Source organism: Gracilinanus agilis, chromosome 1 (assembly GCF_016433145.1).
Source record: "Gracilinanus agilis isolate LMUSP501 chromosome 1, AgileGrace, whole genome shotgun sequence".
NCBI lineage: Eukaryota > Metazoa > Chordata > Mammalia > Didelphimorphia > Didelphidae > Gracilinanus > Gracilinanus agilis.
In genome coordinates this window covers 385,878,584-385,900,839 of record NC_058130.1, presented here as the reverse complement: position 1 = coordinate 385,900,839, position 22,256 = coordinate 385,878,584, and the positions used below count along the sequence as shown (strand labels likewise).

General features: G+C 36.3%; 1 protein-coding gene across 1 annotated transcript in view; it reads right to left on the bottom strand.

The window, feature by feature from the left end:
- Window positions 1–1,737: 1,737 nt before the first annotated feature.
- Window positions 1,738–22,256, bottom strand: part of NPR3 (natriuretic peptide receptor 3) — a 72,935-nt gene continuing 52,416 nt past the window's right edge. The window contains exons 5-8 of the mRNA XM_044681487.1: window positions 11,694–11,788; window positions 8,858–8,993; window positions 5,241–5,325; window positions 1,738–3,420 (exon numbers count right to left, since the gene is read on the bottom strand). Coding sequence (XP_044537422.1) covers window positions 3,309–3,420; window positions 5,241–5,325; window positions 8,858–8,993; window positions 11,694–11,788 — 428 coding nt within the window. The 3' untranslated portion in view covers window positions 1,738–3,308. The remainder of the gene's footprint in view (window positions 3,421–5,240; window positions 5,326–8,857; window positions 8,994–11,693; window positions 11,789–22,256) is intronic.

The window sequence follows — 22,256 nt, the reverse complement described above, 5'->3', positions numbered from 1 at the left end:
GAAGCCTCCTTCCAACCTCTCCACCCCTTCTAAAAAGAGTCTGAAATGTAAAGAATTGTTTCAAGGAATTTGGAAATGAGTTTATGGCTCCAGGAAATATAGGCTGCTGATTCTCCAAAGAAATTCAAAGGCTTGTCTATATTTTGGGGATCTTAAAGGCAATTTGTTGAAGAGCTGAAAAACCTTCTTTACCTCTACATTAAAAGCACCATCTGAATAGATTGGTAATAGATAAAGATAAAAATTTTATTTTTTCCAAAGCCAAGAATAATTATGTTTATTCTGTTCATTGTTATCATTAATCTATCTGTGGGCAGGCTGAAAAAACACTACCTTTTAAAAAATAAAACATATGATAAATTTTTATAAAAGTGACTTATAAATCCAAACTCCATTTGTTGTGAAATTTGGAAAGAGAATGCTGTAAGAGTATGAATGCCAATTTATAGAGACATAAGCATAATAATAAAATTTGTCAGTTTTGATCCTGATCCAAAAATCAGAATCTCAAGGGACTAAATCCTGATTTGCTGTGTAACTTTGGGCGAGACATTTGACCTCTCAGTGAGTGTCTTCCCATTCACAAAAAACAGATGTGGTTCTCTTTGTGGCTCAGTAAGAGACAACCGATCAGTCATTTTAATGAGTAAATAGATTTTGGTTCAAGAGATCCACTTTAAGACTCAATTAGAATGACATCTAAAGATGCAAGACTAACATTTATGATATTTTCTCATATTCTGCACTAGGTTTTGATAATTTTGGGAAGTTTGGGAATATTTCTCTACCTGTACTGAAAATGACAGATAAAATGAGTGTGAGTAATCAAATGAATAGACCTCCCCATATTCTGAAGAAGGCAAAAACTCTTAAAGATGAATTTCAAATGACTTATGGCCCAGATCCCTATGCAGAATTTTCTTTCACACTCTGCTCACACGGTACAAATTTAAATGGACATGTTTTACCAATGATATATAGATACAGCAAAAGACAAGATCAAGATGATCATGAAAAATTGCTCTGATGCTGTTACTTCTTTATGCAAAATACCTGTGAATAATCACAACAAAGATATGCTTGCTTGGGTTCACAGAAATGCTAAGGGTGTAAAACTTTCAACAGCATTTTCACTTTTTGTGAGGCACTAAATGATGCCTGCTTTTGCATCTATTTGTATCAGCATCTCATTCAAAAATTCTCATTTCCTTTAAGTCAATCTTAGTACTTCCCTTAGAAACCTTTTTTCCAAAAAGTTTTTGTTATATTCAGGGCTCTACTGTAATGGTGAATATAACTAGAAGTTTCGAAGAAATTTTGTCAGTACATGAAATTAGAAGGTGGGAAATTTTCTTTTCCGTGTCTCCTGGCTGTCTCCACCTTATTTAAAAATTGGGGATGGGGGGGGGTGAGGGTGGGCACGACTCCAAAAACAGTCAACTTATTTGTTTTTTTAACAATGGCAGAAGCTCCTAAGGAAATTAAGCCATGGACTGAGTCACACGGAATTTGAGTAAGACATCGTCAGCATTCTATTCTGTGAGTTATAACCTGATTATTATCATTTTAGAGAGAAACTTCTCTCTCCCTAAAATGAGGAGCAGTGATTTATTCTCTCTTCAATGTTCAGCAGGATGATTAGCAAGATATTTGTCAAATACCCAGAACTTTTCAGAAGAAAGATCCTATTTGCAAAAATATCCTGTGATGTAAAAATGATGCGAAAACAATCCGAGCTTTCTGGGATTTTTTATTTCTCCTAACTGAGGAGCTAAAATGGAATCTTGACAACTAAATCTCTATGAATAGTGCATTCTATGGACAGTGCTAAGCATGCACTGGGAGGCCTGGGAAAATTTAATCAATTGAATGAAATCCCAATACCATATCCAACTAGCTGCTGCTAAACAAGAATCACTAGGAAAAAACATAAGGGTTATGGGAATAGTTTGAGGGTCATAGGAGATATTTACATGCTTACATTTACCAAATATTTTTAATGTATTTTTAATGATTACCTTTTGGTATCAAAGTTGAATATAGCTTATTATAATCTTTCACTATATTTATAAGTTATAGGTAATGAGTTGTTATAGTTTTATACCTTAGGTGATAAATAAATTATCCTCTAGAAGTTGTCCTCTAGTGTTAGGTTATGAATTGACCTCCAGAAAGAAAAGTTGCATCCTTTTAATTACAAAACTCAAATTCTTTCCTTTATTTATAGACATTAATCTCCCAAGTCCATCCCTACTTTCTTTTAGGTACTGGGTTGGAAGGGTTTATTTGCCATTAAGGTAATCTGCTTTCAGTGGCTGATATAATGATATATCAATTGTTTGGAGTTTAAATGGGACCCTGTTTCTGCCTCTTCACCATTAAAGAAATCAACTCACTTTCATTTAAGGCCAAGGGAAAGAAGAAAAAATGTGCCTTTCAGCATCTGTATAGCAAGAACATATTGTTTTATAGTTTTAAAGCTTGATGCCCTTTTCAATGTTTTAGAAATATTTCATACCTCTCCTATTTTAAAATTTTAAACATGTATGAGAAAATAGGTGTTCCCTAACATCAAAAGAAAAAGGTAAAAAAACTAAAAGGAAATACTATTGTTGAATAGATTTCCAGCTTCTCTACCATCCCTCCCCTCCCCCTGGCAATTTAAAAAAAGCTCATAATAGTTGTTTCCTGCACAAAACTTCTCACACCTCTCTAGTATTTACACTTTATTTTTCCCTGGAAAAGGGGATCTTCATTTTAGACTTGTAGTTAGAATCTGATAGCACATATTGGCTGAAGGACAAATCAGTACTGAACTTCAAAACTGCCTACCAGCTACAGAGAGTAACACTATTTTTTGAACCTTTCAATTTTTCATTAAGAGAGTTTTGATTGTTAAATTATTTCCAAGATTAATCTATAAGTAAAGATGTTCTTATACTAGTCATAAGGAAGTTTTTCAGTCCAAGAAACCACAGCTTTATATCCTTGCTTAACATGACTGGTAGAGCCACCAAATTTTAGAGATATCAGACTTAAGAACCATAAACATATCCATAGACCCTCTAAACAATTAAGAATATCTTATAGAATAACACTTCATCCTTATATTTGCTTGTCATGAGATGAAAGGCCATGTGGCATAATGTGATTAGTAAATCATTCCTGAGCTTCTAAAGAAATTTAAGAACAAAATGAGCTAACTGTTTAAGAGAATGAGTTCTTCAAGAGCCCCTCTTTTGTTACACTGATGTCTCTCATTCCGTCCATCTTCTTAAAGCATTTAAGGAAGAATGGGAAGGCTTTCCTTATGCCACTGAAAAATGGGATCTGATAGAATCTTCCCTTAATTCCCGATGCTTTCCAATGTTATTTTCTTCCTGCTGGTTTCGTCTCTCAATGGTTATTCTGTATTTCTTCCTTCATGAAAAGAGGGAACAAAGTAAGAAAATCTCATTTGGTTGCACAGTACTATGGTTCCTCTTACAAAGCATGCCCTAGGGGGACATCTGAGTTTTGGTTGATAAATTAGAAGTGACAGAAAATGAAACCCTGGTCAGAGATAAAAGTAGTATGCCCTGAAGCATTGTGCCCTCATTCAAGAGCCCTATGTCGAGGAAAACTGAGATGCTTTCTAAAAGCATCAAGGAACAAATCTTTCCTTTTTTCCTTGGGTACTTTGTGGTTTAAAGGATTAAATCTTGTCTATTCCACCCCAAACTACCAAACCACTGTTACATGCATGAGTGAAGGATCAAAGTAATTGCACAGTCCTTGAACAAACTGGGAGAAAAATTATTCCCACAAAGTGACACTAAAATATGTTATCCCTTCCTGCAGAATTAGGAGATCCTAGCTTTCCAGAACTATGCCCTACTAAAGAATTACCAAGAGAAACAAGGAAGGAATAAAGTGCTCTTTCAGTGTATACCAATAATCTCTCACACAAGTAAATATTCTCCTTTACAAATCTTCAGGATACAGGCAAAGAATGATGTTGAGTTTCTCTCTCTCTCTCTCTCTCTCTCTCTCTCTCTCTCTCTCTCTCCCCCAAGAAGTATCATTTATGTTTACTTGTAATAACCCTGGTGATGGTTCCTCATGACCACTAGAATAAGCTTTCACCCGCCGTCTCCAGTGGGTTCCCTACTGATTGAGTCTCCTCATTCCATTAGTGGCTTATAGGAAGTACTAGGGGAAAAGCAAGGCTAACATAGTAACACTACTCAAAAATACAAATGAATAATATTGGATAGTAATAGTATATGCTATATAACATAATATTATGTTTTCTATATATTAGGTGGTTATCTGAGATCCAGAAAGGCTTTGGCTCTGAATCTTCTCCCATGTAGTGAGACTGTTATAATCTGAAGAAGCACATTGGACATCACATGCCCTGACAGAGAGATGTAATGGAAAGTTCATTGGGCTAGGAAGCTAGGATACCTAGGTCTGAATCCAAGATCTGTTACTAACTAGTCTGTATGACCTTGGGCAAGTGATTTCCTTTTTTTGGAAGCTTAATTTTGATCACTGGAAAAATAAAGAGGTTAGACCTCTAAGATTCCTTCTAGCTTTATGGTACTACTAAAAATATAAATGGTTCTACAATTATTTAGTGGTATTGTTTCACTTTTTTTAAAGAGAGAAGGTAAAAGAATGATGAAGTATTAAGATAATGTGCCTAGGGATCAGAAATAAGGCACAGATTTAATTTAGTGACTCAAGTTTCTTATTAGATGTATCACTATTCATGAATACTGAGTCACAACTGAGCCATGTACTTTTCTAGTGATAGTTATGGATTTGTATGGGTCTATCCATTCTCATACCTACTCACTCTTGTGAGAAATGGTACACATTTGACTAAGACTAGCTAAAATTGGGGATAGATTGATTATTTGTGACCAGAGGATACAGGGGCTAAGTAATCAATATCTTACATAAAATCTATAAAGGGCTGTGCAGACCTTCACTTGCTACATAAAATCTAGAGAGTACTCTCATTATTACCTGGGGATAGAATTTGTGATTCTACTCTTCTTGCTAACATTATTTTCTAATTAACTGAGCTAACCGGCTCTGACTATTAAGGCTACAGATCTAGCATTTCTACTGAAAAAGGAAAGAAATGACCAGATAGATCATAGAGGATGATACACAGGAGACAAGGGATGTGAACAACAAAGGAAAGGGCATTTTAAATGTTCTGGAAAGAGTATATAAAAGATACTAACCTGAAAAAGTAGAAGGCCATTAATAAGCCAGCTCCTAATAAGGCACCCACAACAATTCCTGTGACTGCTGATTCTTCTAGGCCACCTGCTTGAAGAAGAATGAAAGGCTTAGAGTTTAATTGGAGATATAATTGGGTTTAATACTTCCCTCCCCACCAATGGAAAGTGTTTCACCATTCTTCATTCAGAGCCAATCTTTCATGGCCTCTATTTTTTTTAAACCCTTACCTTCCATCTTAGAATCAATACTGTCTATTGGTTCCAAGGCAGAAGAGTAGTAAGAGTTAGGCAATAAGGATTAAGTGATTTGTCTAAGGTCACACAGATAAGAAGTGTCTGAAGCCAGATTTGAACCAAAGACCTCCCATCTCTAGGTCTGGCTCTCAAATCACTGAGTCACCTACCTACCCCTTCTTGTCCCATCTTGTTCATTTTCCCTAAGAGGGTTTCTACAGAAAAGGGTGAAAATGAACAAGATGGGTCCAGGGATTAAAGGCACTGCTTAGTGTAAGAGTTTCTGCAGTCTAAACCCCTCATCTATAACTATATTTTCCAAATGCTAGCCAAAGCATGTTTCACTGATCAATAAAATCTTTAGTATAAAAGTCTCTTACTTCTGAAAATTTATGAGAACACAGGAAGGATCTGATTTCATCAGCATAGGAAATTTCAATCTATTTGTGATTTGATAGATATCTCCTAGGGATCTATCCAACATAAAAAGAGATGGAGTGATTTGCTCAGTGACACAGATCATAACTAAGAATTTTGCATATAGAACAAGCAGGATGAAAGACACCCTTCGTTGGAAGAGGGTAGAACCATGGGGAAAGAAAAGGCTCTGGGAAATGATAAGCTTCCCCTTACCAAAGAAAACAAGGAATTTGTTACCTTATTAATTATATACCTAGGTGCTCAGGTCAGCTCCTTCATATTTGCCATTTGATAATTCTGATTACTTTGAGGTAGATATACAATAAGTGGCTTCAAGGGTATGCTGAAGCCGACTAAAATTGGCTTTGGGCCCATTCTTAAATTTTCAGTGTAAGTATTTACATGCTAGAAATCATGATTTGATTTATCGTTTTATTGATTATCTAGACTTAAGAAAGTGATGACAAAAATGTTAATCACATAGATTAAACTTGAAAGTATATTGTGTACATGGAGAGTTGATTGTTAGACATTTCCCAGCAGAACCCTGGTTATAAACCCTTACAGACTTGCTGAAAAAGAGCTTACTGGCATCCTCCTCCCCCTTTAAAATATTATGTTAAAACTGATTGAGGACTTAAGGTCAACCTAGTCCAACTTCCTTATTTTTGAAAAAAGAGGAAACTCAAACCCTGGATAGGCAAAATCACTTGTCCAAAATTTATTCAACTCTTACTGAAACAGAGTCAAATGGAGACCAACCTCTCAGATTATAACAAGTTGAAGCTAGAATATATCTTACAGACACTTTGTTTCCTGAATAGCAAAAAAGCCCAGATAGACTGTCAGACTAGAATACATCTCTCCTTCACTCAGGATGGTGAAATTTGGTCTTCTTAAGGGGGCAGAGGAACTTTGAGAAGAGTGGACCTTGATTTCATGCCTTGCAACAAGCAGTTGAGCATATGGAGGGATAAGGAACAACACTTTGGTCCTTCCAAGAGAACTCTGACCCCAAGTTCACTCTGGCTCTGACTTCACTCCTGCAAGAAATTTAAGTGTTGGAGGAATGTTCCAAGGAAAGAAAAGGTCCATGAGTTTGGAGAAAGAAGCTCCTTAGGAAAGCATGGCCTTTAAACAGAGGCTAATGGGTCTTCTTTTGCCTCAGCTTTGCTCCACTTTGCCCAAACCTGACTGCACTGAGCCTCTCAGTGGCTTCTGCCAAGAACCTCAGGTCTCAGGAAGTTATTCCTCTCTCCCTTTCCAGGCAGCCCAGTTTTCCTTGTCGGCAGGAGCGCTGTAGCTGTCCCTCTGAGTTCAAGAGGGGATCTACTCTCTATTTAAACCAAAACCTCTAAGACAACACCCCATAGGAAAGTTTGAAAAAACAGGGAGGTCTGCGTGACCCTAGACAAGTCACTTAATTCTGACTAACCCTTACTACTCTTCTGCTTTGGAACCAAAAGACAGAGAGGGACTAGGGATAAAACAAATCCCCAGAATTAGGGAGACAAGTAGAAGGAATGACACAGGAAAGCAGAGCCCTCTAACAAGGATTATCTCCCTTTCCAGACCCTGCCTCATCCAAAGGACTCCATTCCTTGCTCGCCAGTAATGGAATGGGAGTGAGAAGAGGAAGGTGGATGCTTCCTAGGTTGCTTCTGAGGACTGCCTGGCAAGTGTGTGGTCTTTTATTCCTGGGCAGCAAGCTTCCCGTTATCACTGGCACTGAAAGGGGCTGGGGCCAGGCTTCTCTCTCATAGACAAGAACCTTTGACTTCTCTCTGTCCTTGCCAGAGGCATGCTGGACATAACTAAACTGCTCTAAATCTGTGTCTTCTGATCTTTGGTGTCTAAAAGATAGAAAATTATATTTAGGAAAATCTGAGATGATCAGTTAGCCCCATCATGACTTAGAAGAGGTTTTACTCTAACAAAGTATTTTGATTATTTTACCATCTATATAATTTTTTAGGAGACTATCTGCTTGCAGTCATTTGGAAGGCTGATAATTTTTCTTCTGCTGACACACAAGATTTTAAAAGTCCAAAATTTTAACTGTGAAGCAGATCCAGAAGGTTTCAGGTATTTTTAGTAGTTTTAACACCCAGTTCTCAATAGTCAGGGGAAAAACCTCAGTTCCAGTCTCCGAAAATCTGAGGGTCTCTTGATTAGAAGAAATGGGTAAGTCCTAGTACTTACAGATACCCCTCAAAAGGAAAACCCTAAATACCAAGTATGTAAATACAATGAACCTGAATCTCTCAGTATAAACCATTGACGTAATAAGGATACAAGATCCATAAATATTTCTTAAGCCTTTTATAAAAAAACCTATACCTTCTTTCTGTCTTAGAATCAATACTAAGTATTGAATAAGTATAAGAAGAATAATAAGGACAAGGCAACTGAGGTTAAGTGACTTGCCCACGGTCACAAAGTTAAAAATTTTCTGAGGCTAGATTTGAATCAGGTCCTCTCAACTCCAGTCCTGGCACTCTATCTACTCTATTAACTAGCTGTCCCACATCCATGCTGTTAAAAACAAAACAAAACAAAACAAAAAACCTTACAGGTTTTGGTTTTAAAAGATTACTCTAGTACAAAAATGAATAATATGGAAATAGGTTTTGAGTGATAATACATGCATAACCCAGTGGAATTGCTTGTCAGCTCTGGGAGTGGGGAGAGAAGAAGGGAGAGAAAGAACATGAATCATGTAACCATGGGAAAATATTTTTTAAAAAATAAAATGAAAATTATATCTAAAAAACCTCACAGTTTTAAACTTTGTATTACTGCTAGCTATCCAAAAAAGGGGAATGCAGCTATGTAATCCATAAGAGTATAAGAATCATGTATGATGAATTTGTTTTATGTTGATTATAACAATTTTTCCTCTCTTGGTTATTTTTTGGGTTGTGTAGAGAAAAAGGAACCACATATTAAGTCACTAAACTTACGTGATTTACAAGGAGAAGAGTTTGTGTGCTCCATAACTCTGGTTTCATCTATTCTCAATTTTAAAGGTCCTCCCGGATATTTCACATTTGGTCTCATCTCAAAACGACCCAGTTTTCCAAAGTAATCACCAATAACCTAGAGAAAGACAAAAAAGAAAGTCGAATCCAAAAGTCATTTGTTTCTATAGGGGTCAAAATCATAGAGCCTTGCATTATGATCAGAAAGAATATGTTTTAAAGTCCTTGCCTGTGTCACTCAGTCAAAACTTTTATTACTTAGTGGGTGCCAGGCACTGTGCCAAGTGCTAGGAATAAAAAGAAAGAGAAAAGACTGACCCTACCCTGGAAGAGCTCACAGTCTAATGGGGGAGACAACATAAATATAAACAACAAACAACTATTTGCAAATAAGGCAATATAAGGATAACTAGAACACAAACTAAGCAAAAACAAAGATAAATGGAAAATATTTAATAAAAAGAAGGTGACATAATTACAACTGATTGAGAAAAGCTTCTTGTAGAAATTGAGACTTTAGTTGAGACTTGAAGGAAGCCAGGGAAGCCAAAAGACAGAGACAAGGAAAGAGTACATTCTATGCATTGGATATAACCAGCAAAAATGCCTTGGCTTGGGAGATGGAGTGTTTTGTTGAATGGACAGAAAACGGCCTGTGTTACTAGATCAAAGACTATGTGGGGATTAGGGGAATATAAGGTGTCATTAATAATAACTGTTAACATTTATTTATATAGCACCTACTATGTGCCAGACGCTCTGTCAAGTGCTTTACAATTATTACCTCATCTGATCCTGGCAACAATTCTGCAAGGTAGTTGCTATTATCACCTCCGTTTTACAGGTGAAGAAACAGAGGCAAAGAGGGGTCAAGGGAATTTCCCAGAGCCACAGGAAGGGCTGGCAGCAGATTATGAAGGGCTTTGAATGCCAAGCAGAGGATCTTTTATTTGATTTTGGAGAGGATGGGGGGAAATTTGGAATTTATTTTGTAGGAGAGGTAACACAGTTTGACCTGAATGCTAAGAAAATCACTTTAACAGTTGAGGTGGGAAAACTTGAAACCACAAGACCAACCAGCAGGTTATTATAATAGTCCAGGTATAAGGAGATAAGGTCCTGTATCAGGGTGGTGGCAGTATCAAAGACTTGGGTATATAATACGTTAACACTTTGGATGCCAATGTGCAATTCAATAAATAAATTACCCCATCAAAAATAGTACATGACATGTAAAAGAACATACTCACCTAAAACAGCAGTTCACTCATGAGAATATGAGCTTACTTAATTTATGTATTAAATATGCATCTCCTTTTGGGGTTAGTCTTTTTTGAAAGTTTCTATTTTTAACATTCATTTTTATAAATTTTGAGTTCTAGATTCCTTCCTTCCTGGCCCTCCTGTACCCACTGAGAAGGTAAGCAATATGATTTCATTGTAAAGTCATGCAAAAGGTATTTCCATATTAGCCATATTGCAAAAAAAATTAAGAAAAATAAGGGAAGTGAAGAAATCATGCTTTGATCTGCTTTCAGGGGCAACTAGTTCTCTCTTAGAAGGTGGACAGCATCTTTCAACTTGAGCCCTTCAGAATTATTTTGGTTTATTGTTTTGATTAGATAACTGTCTTTCATAGTTGATCATTACAATACTGCTTTTACTATGTATAATGTTCTCCTGATTCTTCTCACTTTACTTTGCCTCAGTTCATTTAACATTTCCCGGAAATTTCTGAATCCTTTCCCCTCATCATTTCTTATAGCACAACAATATTTCATCACCATCATATACCACAACTTAGTTAGCTATTTTCTAATTGATGGGCATTCCCTAGATTGGTTTTGTCATTTTTTAAGAAATTGATTTTAAACACAAGATCTGGCATTTTGTAGTATTATTACTCGTCAGGAATAGGAGATTGATGATTTCAAAATAAAGGGTTCTTTAGAATGTGTTGAAGCCAAGTGCCACCCAAAAGACTTCTTTTTATAGCAGGGCTCCTACCTGGATTCCATGACAATTCTCCTGGTATCTTTTTTTATAACTTTTCTTGCAGCTATGACCTTTGAAGTCTCCTATACTATGTGCACACCCGTGCCCAGCTGAGCTATCTCTCATAGCAGTTTTGGTCCCTGGAGAAAGTGTATCCTTTTATCTCTGAATCTCAGATTGTTCTCAGTCTTAAACTGAAATGACCTACTTCTCAGCCATCCAAATCCCAGGTCAGGCATTTTTTCTGATTTTGATACTTCCTCCCACAAAATAATCACAAATTAGACTTTTTTCTCACCTGAGAAGGGTTAGAAGGATATAGATCTCTTCTCATTTTCTTTCAACTCCTTGCTCTCACAGTTTCTTCACTTTTCTATCAAATGGGAACATACTTAGGAAATCTACACCCTCCATTTCTTCAGGCAGGCTTCCTGCCCTCAGCAACGCCACTTCAAATCATATTATGGAAATAGGTCCCCAACAACTCAAATGATAACTATTTATCCTAACACTATTTGATCAGTTTGTTTGTTGGTGCATAAGATACACCTCTATGTTTTTGCTGATAAAGTCCTCAAAGTTTAGAGGGAAGAAAAAAACACAGTTTCACAATACTTCTCCTGTCTATCAAAATTTCTTACATATAAGGACCAAGACCTGATTCTTGATCATCTGGGACAAAATAGTTATGTGACAAAATAGTAATACAGCCAGAAGGTCTTATATTTTTCAGTTGTTATGGAGCACTTATTTCTTCAAACAAAAAGAAGTTAATTTAATATGTTTGGAATTTCACAAGACTCAATAAGACTCACATGCTTACCTCTTGGGTACCTGCTTCTGTATCAGTCATTGCAATCACAGAGAAATCACCATATCTGTCTCCATTGGCATCAATGGATACCTGTCCTGCAATACCTGGAGATGACATATCAAGAGCTATAAGTCAGTTACTTAAAATACTTCTCTCTCAAAGAAAACATAAAAATGAATGGGCAGATTTTTTTTTATAGTATAACAAACTAATACCACAGAAAATCTCATCAGGTTGCTAGGTGTTTTTGTTGGCATTTGTAAAGAAATCGTAATTTCATCTATGTCTACATTCCTGAATTCTTAACATTTTTTTATTGAAAAAGAAAAATAAATGTGACCGTAATTTGAGAAAACATTGAAGGGTGGGAGAATAATTACTCCAGATCTGAAGAGTGACAACTGAGAATCTTGTATTAAAACTGTTAATAGTGAAAAACTATTCTACATTCATAGATCGTGTGTTGAGAGTGAATTGGAAAGAATAATTGATATAATTGGAAAACTATATCAGATTCTTTGAAGTTAGTATCAGTACAAAAACAAAGAAGAAAGCCAGTATTTCTGCATCTCCTGATATATCTCATTACTCTTTACTAAGTGAGCCACAGTGAATTGGATCTTGTGGTTTGATTAAGTTTTATGAGACATAATTTTGATATTATTTCATTCATTTAAAAGTATTTATTAAGTATATGATATGTTCAAGGCATTGTGCATTGCATAAAATGGCAAGATGATTAAGCTCCCTGTCCTCAAAGATGATATATCCTAGTCATTCAGATAATGTTAATAGGTCTATGATTTCATTTGGTATAGGGAATATAACAATGGGAAACTCCCTCTACCAATTCAAATTGGGACTCTATCTTCGCCTTGTAGTTTTAGATGTCTAATGTCACTGAAAAGTCAAATGACATAGCCAAGTCTTTCTGGCTTCAAGGTCAGCTCTGTAGCCACTAACCTATACTGACTCATCTGGAGACAGTGTAAGTATTCAAGTGCTACAAAAAATAGAATCTGGTCAATGCATAAAAAATGCACAAACACTAATGTAGGGGTTCAAAAGACAAAAAAAATCACTTTTTCTTTCTAAAAATATCTTTTCCCATTAGATTTGGGAGAATTAAGAGAGTTTCAGAAAAGAAATGACATCTGAAATGGATCTCAAAGACTGGGGAGGATTTCCACAAGGAGACAAACAAGTGCAGACCATGTATAAGGAGCAATGAATAGTCCAATTTAGTTGAAACAAAGAATATCTAAAGGGGGGAAATGGAAGATAAGTCTTGGAAATATAGATTGGTGTCATGTTGCTGAGAGTATCTAAAGTCAAGTTAAGGAGTTTGTAATTAATTTAGTACTTAATAAGTAATCATTGAAGGTTTCTGGACTCCCCCCCCCCCAATAATTTCATGCCATTTGGAGTCTATATAATTTTAAAATGATAATTATCCTAGCAGTCAAAAATGTATTCTCTATCCTCAATGATGATTTTTTTTTCATTCAAAATGTCAACCAAAGTTCAGGTGAAGTTTCCACATTGACAAATGTGCTACATTCCTTTAAAGATGCACACGCCATAAAGAAGCATCAGTTAACCCGGACCACTTTTCTAAATGATCTGCCAAGAAAGAAGATGAGAACACTAGGTGAAAACTTACAGTGTTGCAGATTAGAGAATTGAGAATTCACATGAGTTTATTGTACAAAAGGAGAGATCTATCAAGATCAAAACACAAGTAACATTGCCTTCCATTTTTATTTGCCTGAGGTGAAATATCTCTCAAGAATCCAGCTACATTTCTATTTCTTCTTCACTCTGATCATTCAAATAAAGATGAAATTAAACTTTTTTTCCAGTTCCTTTAATAAAAGCTATATGAAATTTGTCATAGATATTCTTTGCTCTATAATCCAAATTTACCAAATGATAGCCCTTGTTTGCTGTTTTTTTGCCCTTGGTGTCATATTGGTCATTGAGAAGATCCAGAATTTCTTTTCACTGAAATCCTTTTCACATAGCCTCCCTGGAGTTCCTCATGTACTTTCATAAATACTCCACAGAGATGTGCAAGAGGAAACTCAAAAAAATGTTAACAAAGTATAATGGCAAATAGACTCAAACTAAAAAATTTAGCTTTGGCCTCATTTACAGGTTTAGGGACATATAAGTTGAGTTTTCAGTCTGAATAACAGAAATGACCATTGCTATTTTTATCACATTCTGCTGCTGTATTCTGGACCATAATACTGGTGTGAAAAGGTAGCCCCAGGAGATATTTTGTTTAAGCCTTTGACTCAGGACCATGCTATTTCAATCAGCATGACTGCCTGCTTTTTTCTTTAAGACCTCTTTGATAGCAATGTAACATCTCACAGGTCTTGCTCCTAAAAAATTTGTCAGAAGACTGAAATATAACCACATAAACTAGTAATTGCTGAGGAGGGGATGTGTCCCACAGAAGTTGTATCAATATAAGATGGTTTCTCAGAGTACAAAATAAATACATTTACCATATTTTAATATATAAATATTAATATATACCATTATATATCATTAAATATATTATCATTAAATATAAATTAATATGCCATACAATTTATTCTTAATTATATATTTATATGTACTCACTACAAATATATACACATATACATAAACATGTATATAATATATGAAAGATTATTTTCTACATTTCTATATACATATGTGTATTTATATATAAACACATGTGTCATGAATATGCATATATTATACATACACACAAATAAAACTTGTTGGAAAACTTATCTATGAGGCAATATCAGTCAGTCAGTAAGCACTTATTAAGTGATTATTATGCGCCAGGGCATCTAGGTGGCCCAATGGATAGAGTGCTACTGAGTTTGAAGTCACGAAGTTCAACTTTTTAAGTTCATATGTCTCCAGGCACATACTAATTGTGTGACCCTGGGCAAGTCATTTAACCCTATATGCCTCAGTTTCCTCATCTGTAAAATGAGCCAGAGAAGGAAATGGTAAAACATTCCAAGATCTTTGCCAAGAAAACCCCAAATAGAAAAAGAAAATAGAACAAAGAATTGAACACAACCGAAATGACTAAGCAAAATTAGGTGCCAGGCACTGTGCTAAGGACTGGTGATACAAAAAAAGGTAGAAGATGGTACCTATTCTCAAGGGCCATACAGTCTAATGGTCAAGACTCATGAATATAATTATGTACAAAAAAGACAGAGGATGAAATGGAGATAAACAATAAAGGAAATGTATTAGTATTAAGGGGGATCAGAAAAGATGAGATTTTAGCTGGAATTTGAAGAATGTCAGGGAAGGCAGGTTGCAGAGAGGAGGGAGAGTATTCCAGGCACAGTTAGTAAAAATACTAGGGATCCATAGAGGAAGTGTCTTGTATCACTGGATGGTAGAGTATGTGAGGGACTAAGGTGTAAGAAGACCAAAAAAGTAGAAAAGGAACAGGTTGTGAAGGGCTTTGAATGCCAAGCAGAGTATTTCATATTTGATAGTAGAGGTGATAGGGAATCATTGGAGTTTACTGAATAGAGGGTGGGGGTGATATGGTGAAACACATTTTAGGAAAATTCATTTGGCAGATGAGTGGAGGTCAGAGTACAGTAGGGATATATTTATATATACAATAGGGAGATATATATATATGTATGTATGTATGTATATATACAGTAGGTATATATAGGCAAGGATGTCAACCAACAGGTTAGTGCAATAGTCTAGGAGTGATGTGATAAAGGCCTGCATCAGGGCAGTGGCAATGTCAGAGGGGATGAAGGGAGAAAATAAGAGAGATATTATGAAAGTAAAATTGACTAGCCTTGGAAATAGATTGGATATTGGGGTGGGGGCGGAAAAAGAGAGTAAGGATTTGAGAATGATATTCATGTCTTGAGCCTAGGTGCCTGTGAGAATGGTGATATCCTCCATAGCAGTGGTTCCCAAACTTTTTTGGCCTACTGCCCCCTTTCCAGAAAAAATATTACTTAGCCCCCTGGAAATTAATTTTTAAAAAATTTTAATAGCAATTAATAGGAGAGATAAATGCACCTGTGGCCATCACTGCCCCCCTGGATTGCTGTAGCACCCACCAGGAGGAAGTGGCGCCCACTTTGGGAATCACTGCTCTATAGTAACAAGGAAACTTGAAAGGGAGATAGAGGCAAGAGGAGAATTTAGAGCTGGATAAACAGAACTGAGAATCTTCTGTACAGATGTGACAACTGATTAACAATTAATAATAATATTAATAGCATTTGCATAGCACCTATTATGTACCAGGCATTTTGTTAAAAAAGTTTACAAATATTACCTCATTTGATCCTCAGAACAACTCTAGGAGACAGGTGAATCCATGGGAGCTGATGAGACCATCAAGTGAAACATTATAGAGGTAGAGGAGAAGAAAGCCCAGGACTTCAGGGGACATCCACAGTTATGGGGCAAGACCGAGATAAAGATTCAGAAAAAGAGACAGAGAAGGAGCAGTCAGGCAGGTAGGAGGACCAAGACAGAGCAATGTCACAGAGACAGAAGAGAGTATAAAGAAAAGGGAGTTTGATAGAATCAAAAGCTGAACAAGTCAAGAAAGATGAGGAATCAGAAAAGGCTATGAGATTTAGCAGTTAAGGGATCACTGATAACTTTGGAGAAACTAGTTTCAGGTGTTAAAAGCCAGACTGCAGAGAGTTAAGAAGAATGTTAGAGGAGGTCAAGGCACTAAGTATAGATGGACTTCTCAAGGAATTCTCCTCTCAAGGGAGGAGAAAGACAGAATAGAGCTAGCAGGAAGAGATGGAGCAAGTAAAGATTTTTTCTGAGAATGAAAGAAATATGGGTATATTTGTTGTACACATTAGAGAAACAGCTAGTCAACAAGCTGAGATTGAAGGATTAAAGATAAGTAAAATAAGGAGAAATCTAATTGGAGAAAATGAGATGAAATAAGATCACTTTTCAGCAGAAAGAATAAGGATGAATAAGTAGATCTGGGAATCATTAGCATAAGGATAATATTGAATCCATGAGATTTAAGGAGATCACAAGTAAAAGTAGAGGATCCAGGACAGAGCCCTGGGGAACATCCACCTCTAGGAGGCATTATCTGAACAAAAGATCTAGCAAAGGAGACTGAGGAATGGTCAGGAAGAGAACTAAGATACCAGTGTCATGGAAATCTAGAGAGAAGAGAGTGTCAAGGCGAAGAGGGTGATCAATTTTGTGTTAAAGGCTGCAGAAAAACCAAGAGGAAGGACTACTAAAAAAAGCCCATTAGACAGGCTATTAAGAGATTGTAACTAGGAGAGTAGAGAAAAAGGATAGAAAGAAGGTTGTGAGGATTTTGTGGAAACAAACAAACAAAAAAAATAAAAGCAAAATTTGGCAGCTCATTGGATGGATGTATGGATCCAAAAAAAATTAGGAATCAAGGATAACAATGAATTTATAAACCCTGAAGCCTGGAAGACAGGCAGTATCTTCCAAAAAAAAAAAAGGAAATTCAAAAGAAGAGTTGTTTGGGGGAGGAAAGTAATGAGTTTTCCTCTTGCTACCCACATAGCTTTAAAAATAACTTTTTGTCATGTCCTTAGCATTCATATCAAGTATCAGTTTGATCTGGGTTTTATCATTCTTGACATTCTTGCAAGGAGAGGGGATTGTCTAAAGAGATCCAAATCTCAAGGAACTCATTTGCTAAAAAGATTTTTAAAGCAGAAAGAAGCTAAATCAAATAATTGAAGATGAATAACAAACAGAAGCATAAATCTGAAAGAATGTCAAGAATACGAAAACTCAGATCAAACTTAGGAAGATGAAAGAAGAGTTTGAGATTCATTTGTTGTTGTTGTTCAGTGGTTTCAGTCATGTTCAATTCTTTATGACTCCATTTGGGGTTTTCTTGGCAAAGATACCTGGAATGCTTTGCCATTCTTTCTCCATCTCATTTTACATATGAGGAATAGAGGCAAAGAGGGTTAAGTGACTTATCCAAGGACACACAAATAGTAAGTATCTGAGGCCAGATTTTGAACACGGGAAGATGTCGTCCTGATTTCAGGCCTGACACTATCCACTATGCCAGTGGCTGCCCCCTTATGAGATTGATACAAAAAATACAAAAAAAATATCAACTTTATACCAATGACTCACATATGTAAATATCCAGCCTTATTCGCTCCACAAAGTTTTAAATACACATCATCAATTGCCTATTGGACATTCCAAAATGGAAGTATTAGATATTATCAATTCAGCAAGTCCAAAACAAAACTTGTTACCTTTTCCTCAAAACCATTCTCTCTTCCAAACTTCTCTCACATTCAACACCTTTTCTGTGTTCACATAATTAGTTACCACTTAAGTTTAGTCCCTTATCATCTCTAGCCTAGATTACTGAACTAGCCTTCAAATTGATTTTCCTTGTTCAAGTCTCAACATTTGATTTCAGCCTCCACACTTTTGTCAAAGAAATCTTAAGCACAAATTTGACCATATCACTCAATAAACTGCAGTGACTTCCTATTGCCTGTAGAATGTGCTTAACTTTCAAATCCCAACATAACCTGGCCCAATATATCTTTTCAGCCTTCTTATACATTCCTCTCCCAAACATACATTTGCCTGAAAGATTATTTTATGGAGAACTCACCCAAGGCAAGTGCTCACATAGAGGTCAGAAGAAGTGATACAAAAACACTTTAATGGTCTCTCAAATTTTGGTATCATGAGAGCCATGGGAGACACTGGCACGGGAATATCCAGCATGTTTTGCCTGCATCAAAAAAGGCACTGTGCTCTAAGAGCAAAGCAGAATTCCAGTAGCTCAAAGGAAATGTGAGATGCTCAAATTTAGAAACATCTCCATCACAAATATTTATAAGGACTATTTGTGGTCATCTGAACTTGTATTGGTCTGAGCAGTCACAGTCAAGCACACTGTATGTTGATCCCAACATAGTGATGTCATTTTGGTCCTCTTGAGTATGAAGGACAACAAGAAACCATCATTCCTCTGCCTCCCTCTCTCCCTCTGTGATCCATCCAAATTGATCATCTCTCTGATTTCTCACACACAACACACCATCACCCATATCTGTGCCTTTACACCAGCCATTTTCCATGTCTAGAATGTTGTTCTCCCTCTTCTTCTCACCTCATAGACTCCTTGAAGTTATAGCTTAAGCGATCCTTTCTACATGGGGCCTTTGTTGATAGTGCCTCCCTTATCAAATTACCTTGTTTAATTGAAGTACTTTCTATTTTTCTCCTCTTATTTATTCTATATACTTATGTAAGTAGGTATTGTCTCCTCAATTAGGATGTTTTTTTTTTCAAATAGGGATTCCTTTTTCAATTATTATCCTTGTGTCCATGGTGGCTATCACAATGACTGGCACATAGTAGGCACTCAATGAATATTTGTGAGTTTGATGAATTAATAAAAGAGGATGGAAAAGGGAAGAATCAACTCTTTTTTTCTGATTTCTCTAAAAAACAGAATGATCTAATGATTTGTAGGACCAAAAAATAAATAAAAGGGAATATAAAGTAGGAAAAGAGGTGATAAGAGAGTACCTACACGCTGACAATAAATTCAGGTCACAAGTCTTGAAAGAAATATATCCCAGAATTACAAAAAAAAAAGAACTATCTGGATATGATTCAAGATAGTGTTTTGTAAAAAAACATTGAGACCAGGAAATGGGCTTCTATACTTTGGCAGCGTTCGGGGATGGTATGGCAATTTAGGGGACAGTCTAGACCTGTAAGTCAAATTCCATTGTCTGAAGTTATGTTCAGTGATGAAACACTCTCTACCAATACAAATAAAATTGGCAACTACACTACAACTTAGAGAAGTAAAAGAGTTACCCTAGAAACATCAAAACTCAGCATTTGGGTCAGATAGTATGTTATAAAGGATATTTTATTAAAGTAAATTAAATGTTGCTCTGAATCCTGGGAAGAAGAAGATGATTCTTTAATCCACAGATGGCAAGCTTTATTTTGATTTAAGGTGAAACTCTAGAGCATATTATTTAAAGGGATGCTTCATGAGTATTCAGAAAGGGAACCCAATAATCACTATAAGCAAGCAAAGACTGATCAAGAAAAAGATATCCCAGCCAGCCCTATTCATTCATTCATTCACTCACTCAGTTATCATTTACTTATTTATTTATTATTTAGATTTGAGGTCAGGTCTTTTTATACCTAGTGTAGCCCCTTTCTACTATGTCACATGGCCTCTCCATAACAACTTCCTCCACTATCAGCCAATAATGACACTTAATCATAGTACATAGGTGACTGGGTTCTCTGCTATCAGGCAGATCATGAAAATTCCATTGATATACTGTACCTCTATTTTAGCAAGACACTTGACAAAATCTCTTTCTATATGTTTGAAGACAGAATTATAAGGGCTGTATGATGGCATAATTAGGTTGATTTGGAACCAAAAGAGAGTCAAGTTTGATTAATATCACTCTGTAGAGATATTTGTAGATGCTATAGTTCTTTCTCTTTGGCCCTGTTTTGATTACCTGTTTTATAAATAACATGTTCAGATTTAGAGATGATGTGAAATTGGGAGGGATAGCTAATATGTTTGATGACAAAATCAGAATCCATGAAGTCTTTGATCCCAGGCTAGAGCAAAAGGATAAATATTATATGGAAAAACTGATGACAGAAAAATTAAAAGCATTTCACCTGACTTAAAACAAAAGCCACAAATTCAGAATGGTAAAGGCATAGCTAAAGAGCAATTTATGTAGGGGAAAAATCCTTGGGGCTTCTCAGAGACTCTAAACTTGGTATGCATGAAAAGTGTAAAATGGCAGCTAAAAGAACTAATGTGACCCTAGCCTGATTTAGGAGGAACAAAATGTTCAGAATGAATAGGATTATATTTTACTCTGCCCTGGTCAAAACACATCTGGAGTATTATGTTCACTTTTAAGTGTCACACTTTAGAAAGGACATCAACAAACGGGAGCATATCCAACAAGGGTGACCAGAATAGTGAGAGGACTGGAAACTATATCATATGAGGATTAGTTACCACATATGGACATTTAGCTTGAAAAGGGGAAGACATGAAGAGAAGGAGTCAGGGATGACAGTTGTCTTCAAGTATTTGAAGAGCTGTCATGTTGAAGAGGGACTAGACTTGGTCTACTGGGTCACATGAGTCCAAAGCAAAGCAGCTGGAGGGCAGCTAGGTGGCTCAGTGAGAAAGCCAGCCCTAGAGATGGAAGGTCATGGGTTCAAATCTGACCTCAGAAACTTCCTAGCTGTGTGACCCTGGCCAAGTTACTTAAATCCCATTGCCTAGTTCTTACCACTCTTCTGCCTTGGAGCCAGTACACAATATTGATTCTAAGATGGAAGGTAAAGGTTGAAAAAAAAAGTAGAGCAGCTGATAAATTTTTAGTTTGTCCTACTAATAACATTATCCTTCAAAAGGCGGAAGAAATCATAAGGGAAACTGTTATTTGGGAACTGGTGCTGACCAACAAGGAAGAATTGGTTACTGAGATAAAAACAAAAGGAACCTGGAAAGCAAGGGACCACTCCATCATAAAGTTTGTCAAAAAGAATAGGAGAGTAGTGCAGAGTTTGGCATGAACTCTGGATTTTGAGAGAACAGATATCAAAATGTTCATAGAAAAGATGTAAAGGATCTAAAAATCTAATATTTTGTAGAAGGTGGTCCAAGAGGACCGGAAAATTCTCAAGAATGAAATTGTGAAGACTCAAACAGAAATTCTTGTGTAAAATAGAGAGTTGCCTGCCTAGGATCCTTTAGACATGATTCTTATTCAGATATGGACTGAACTATATGATATTTGAGTTCACTTCTGTCTCAGATCTGTGATTCTTGACCAATCCCTTTATTTCATTAATATGGAAACTGAGGTTGAGAAGAGTCAGGCAGCTTGTCCAAGGTCACAGAACTATTTAATGGCAGTGCTAGAACTAGACCTCACTTCTCCTGACCTCTACTAATCCATTATTTTCAGCAATATTATTTTCTCGAGTGAGTATTAAAAAACCTCAGTTTAATACTTATAATGCAAATCATTCAAAAGTAAAGTATCATAGGTGGAAGAGTGATAAGGGTGGGCAATGGGGGTCAAGTGACTTGCCCAGGGTCACACAGCTGGGAAGAAGTGGCTGAGGCCGGTTTTGAACCTAGGACCTCCTGTCTCTAGGCCTGACTCTCATTCCACTGAGCTACCCAGCTGCCCCTAGGTATCTTTTTTTCAATAAACTCTTTACCTGAAATAAAAATTTGGTACTTGTAGAAGATCCACCTTTTTATGTATTCATATCATTTAATCTTTTAAAAAATATGTAACATGATATAATATGTAATATAACAATAATATAATAAACGGTTTGCTACAAATATGAAATATTGCTCCTTCCTTCCTTCCTTAGTTCCTTCCTTCCTTCCTTCTTCCCTCTCTCCTTCCCTTTCTCTCTTTTTCTCTCTCCCTTCCTTCCTTCCTTCCTTCCTTCCTTCCTTCCTTCCTT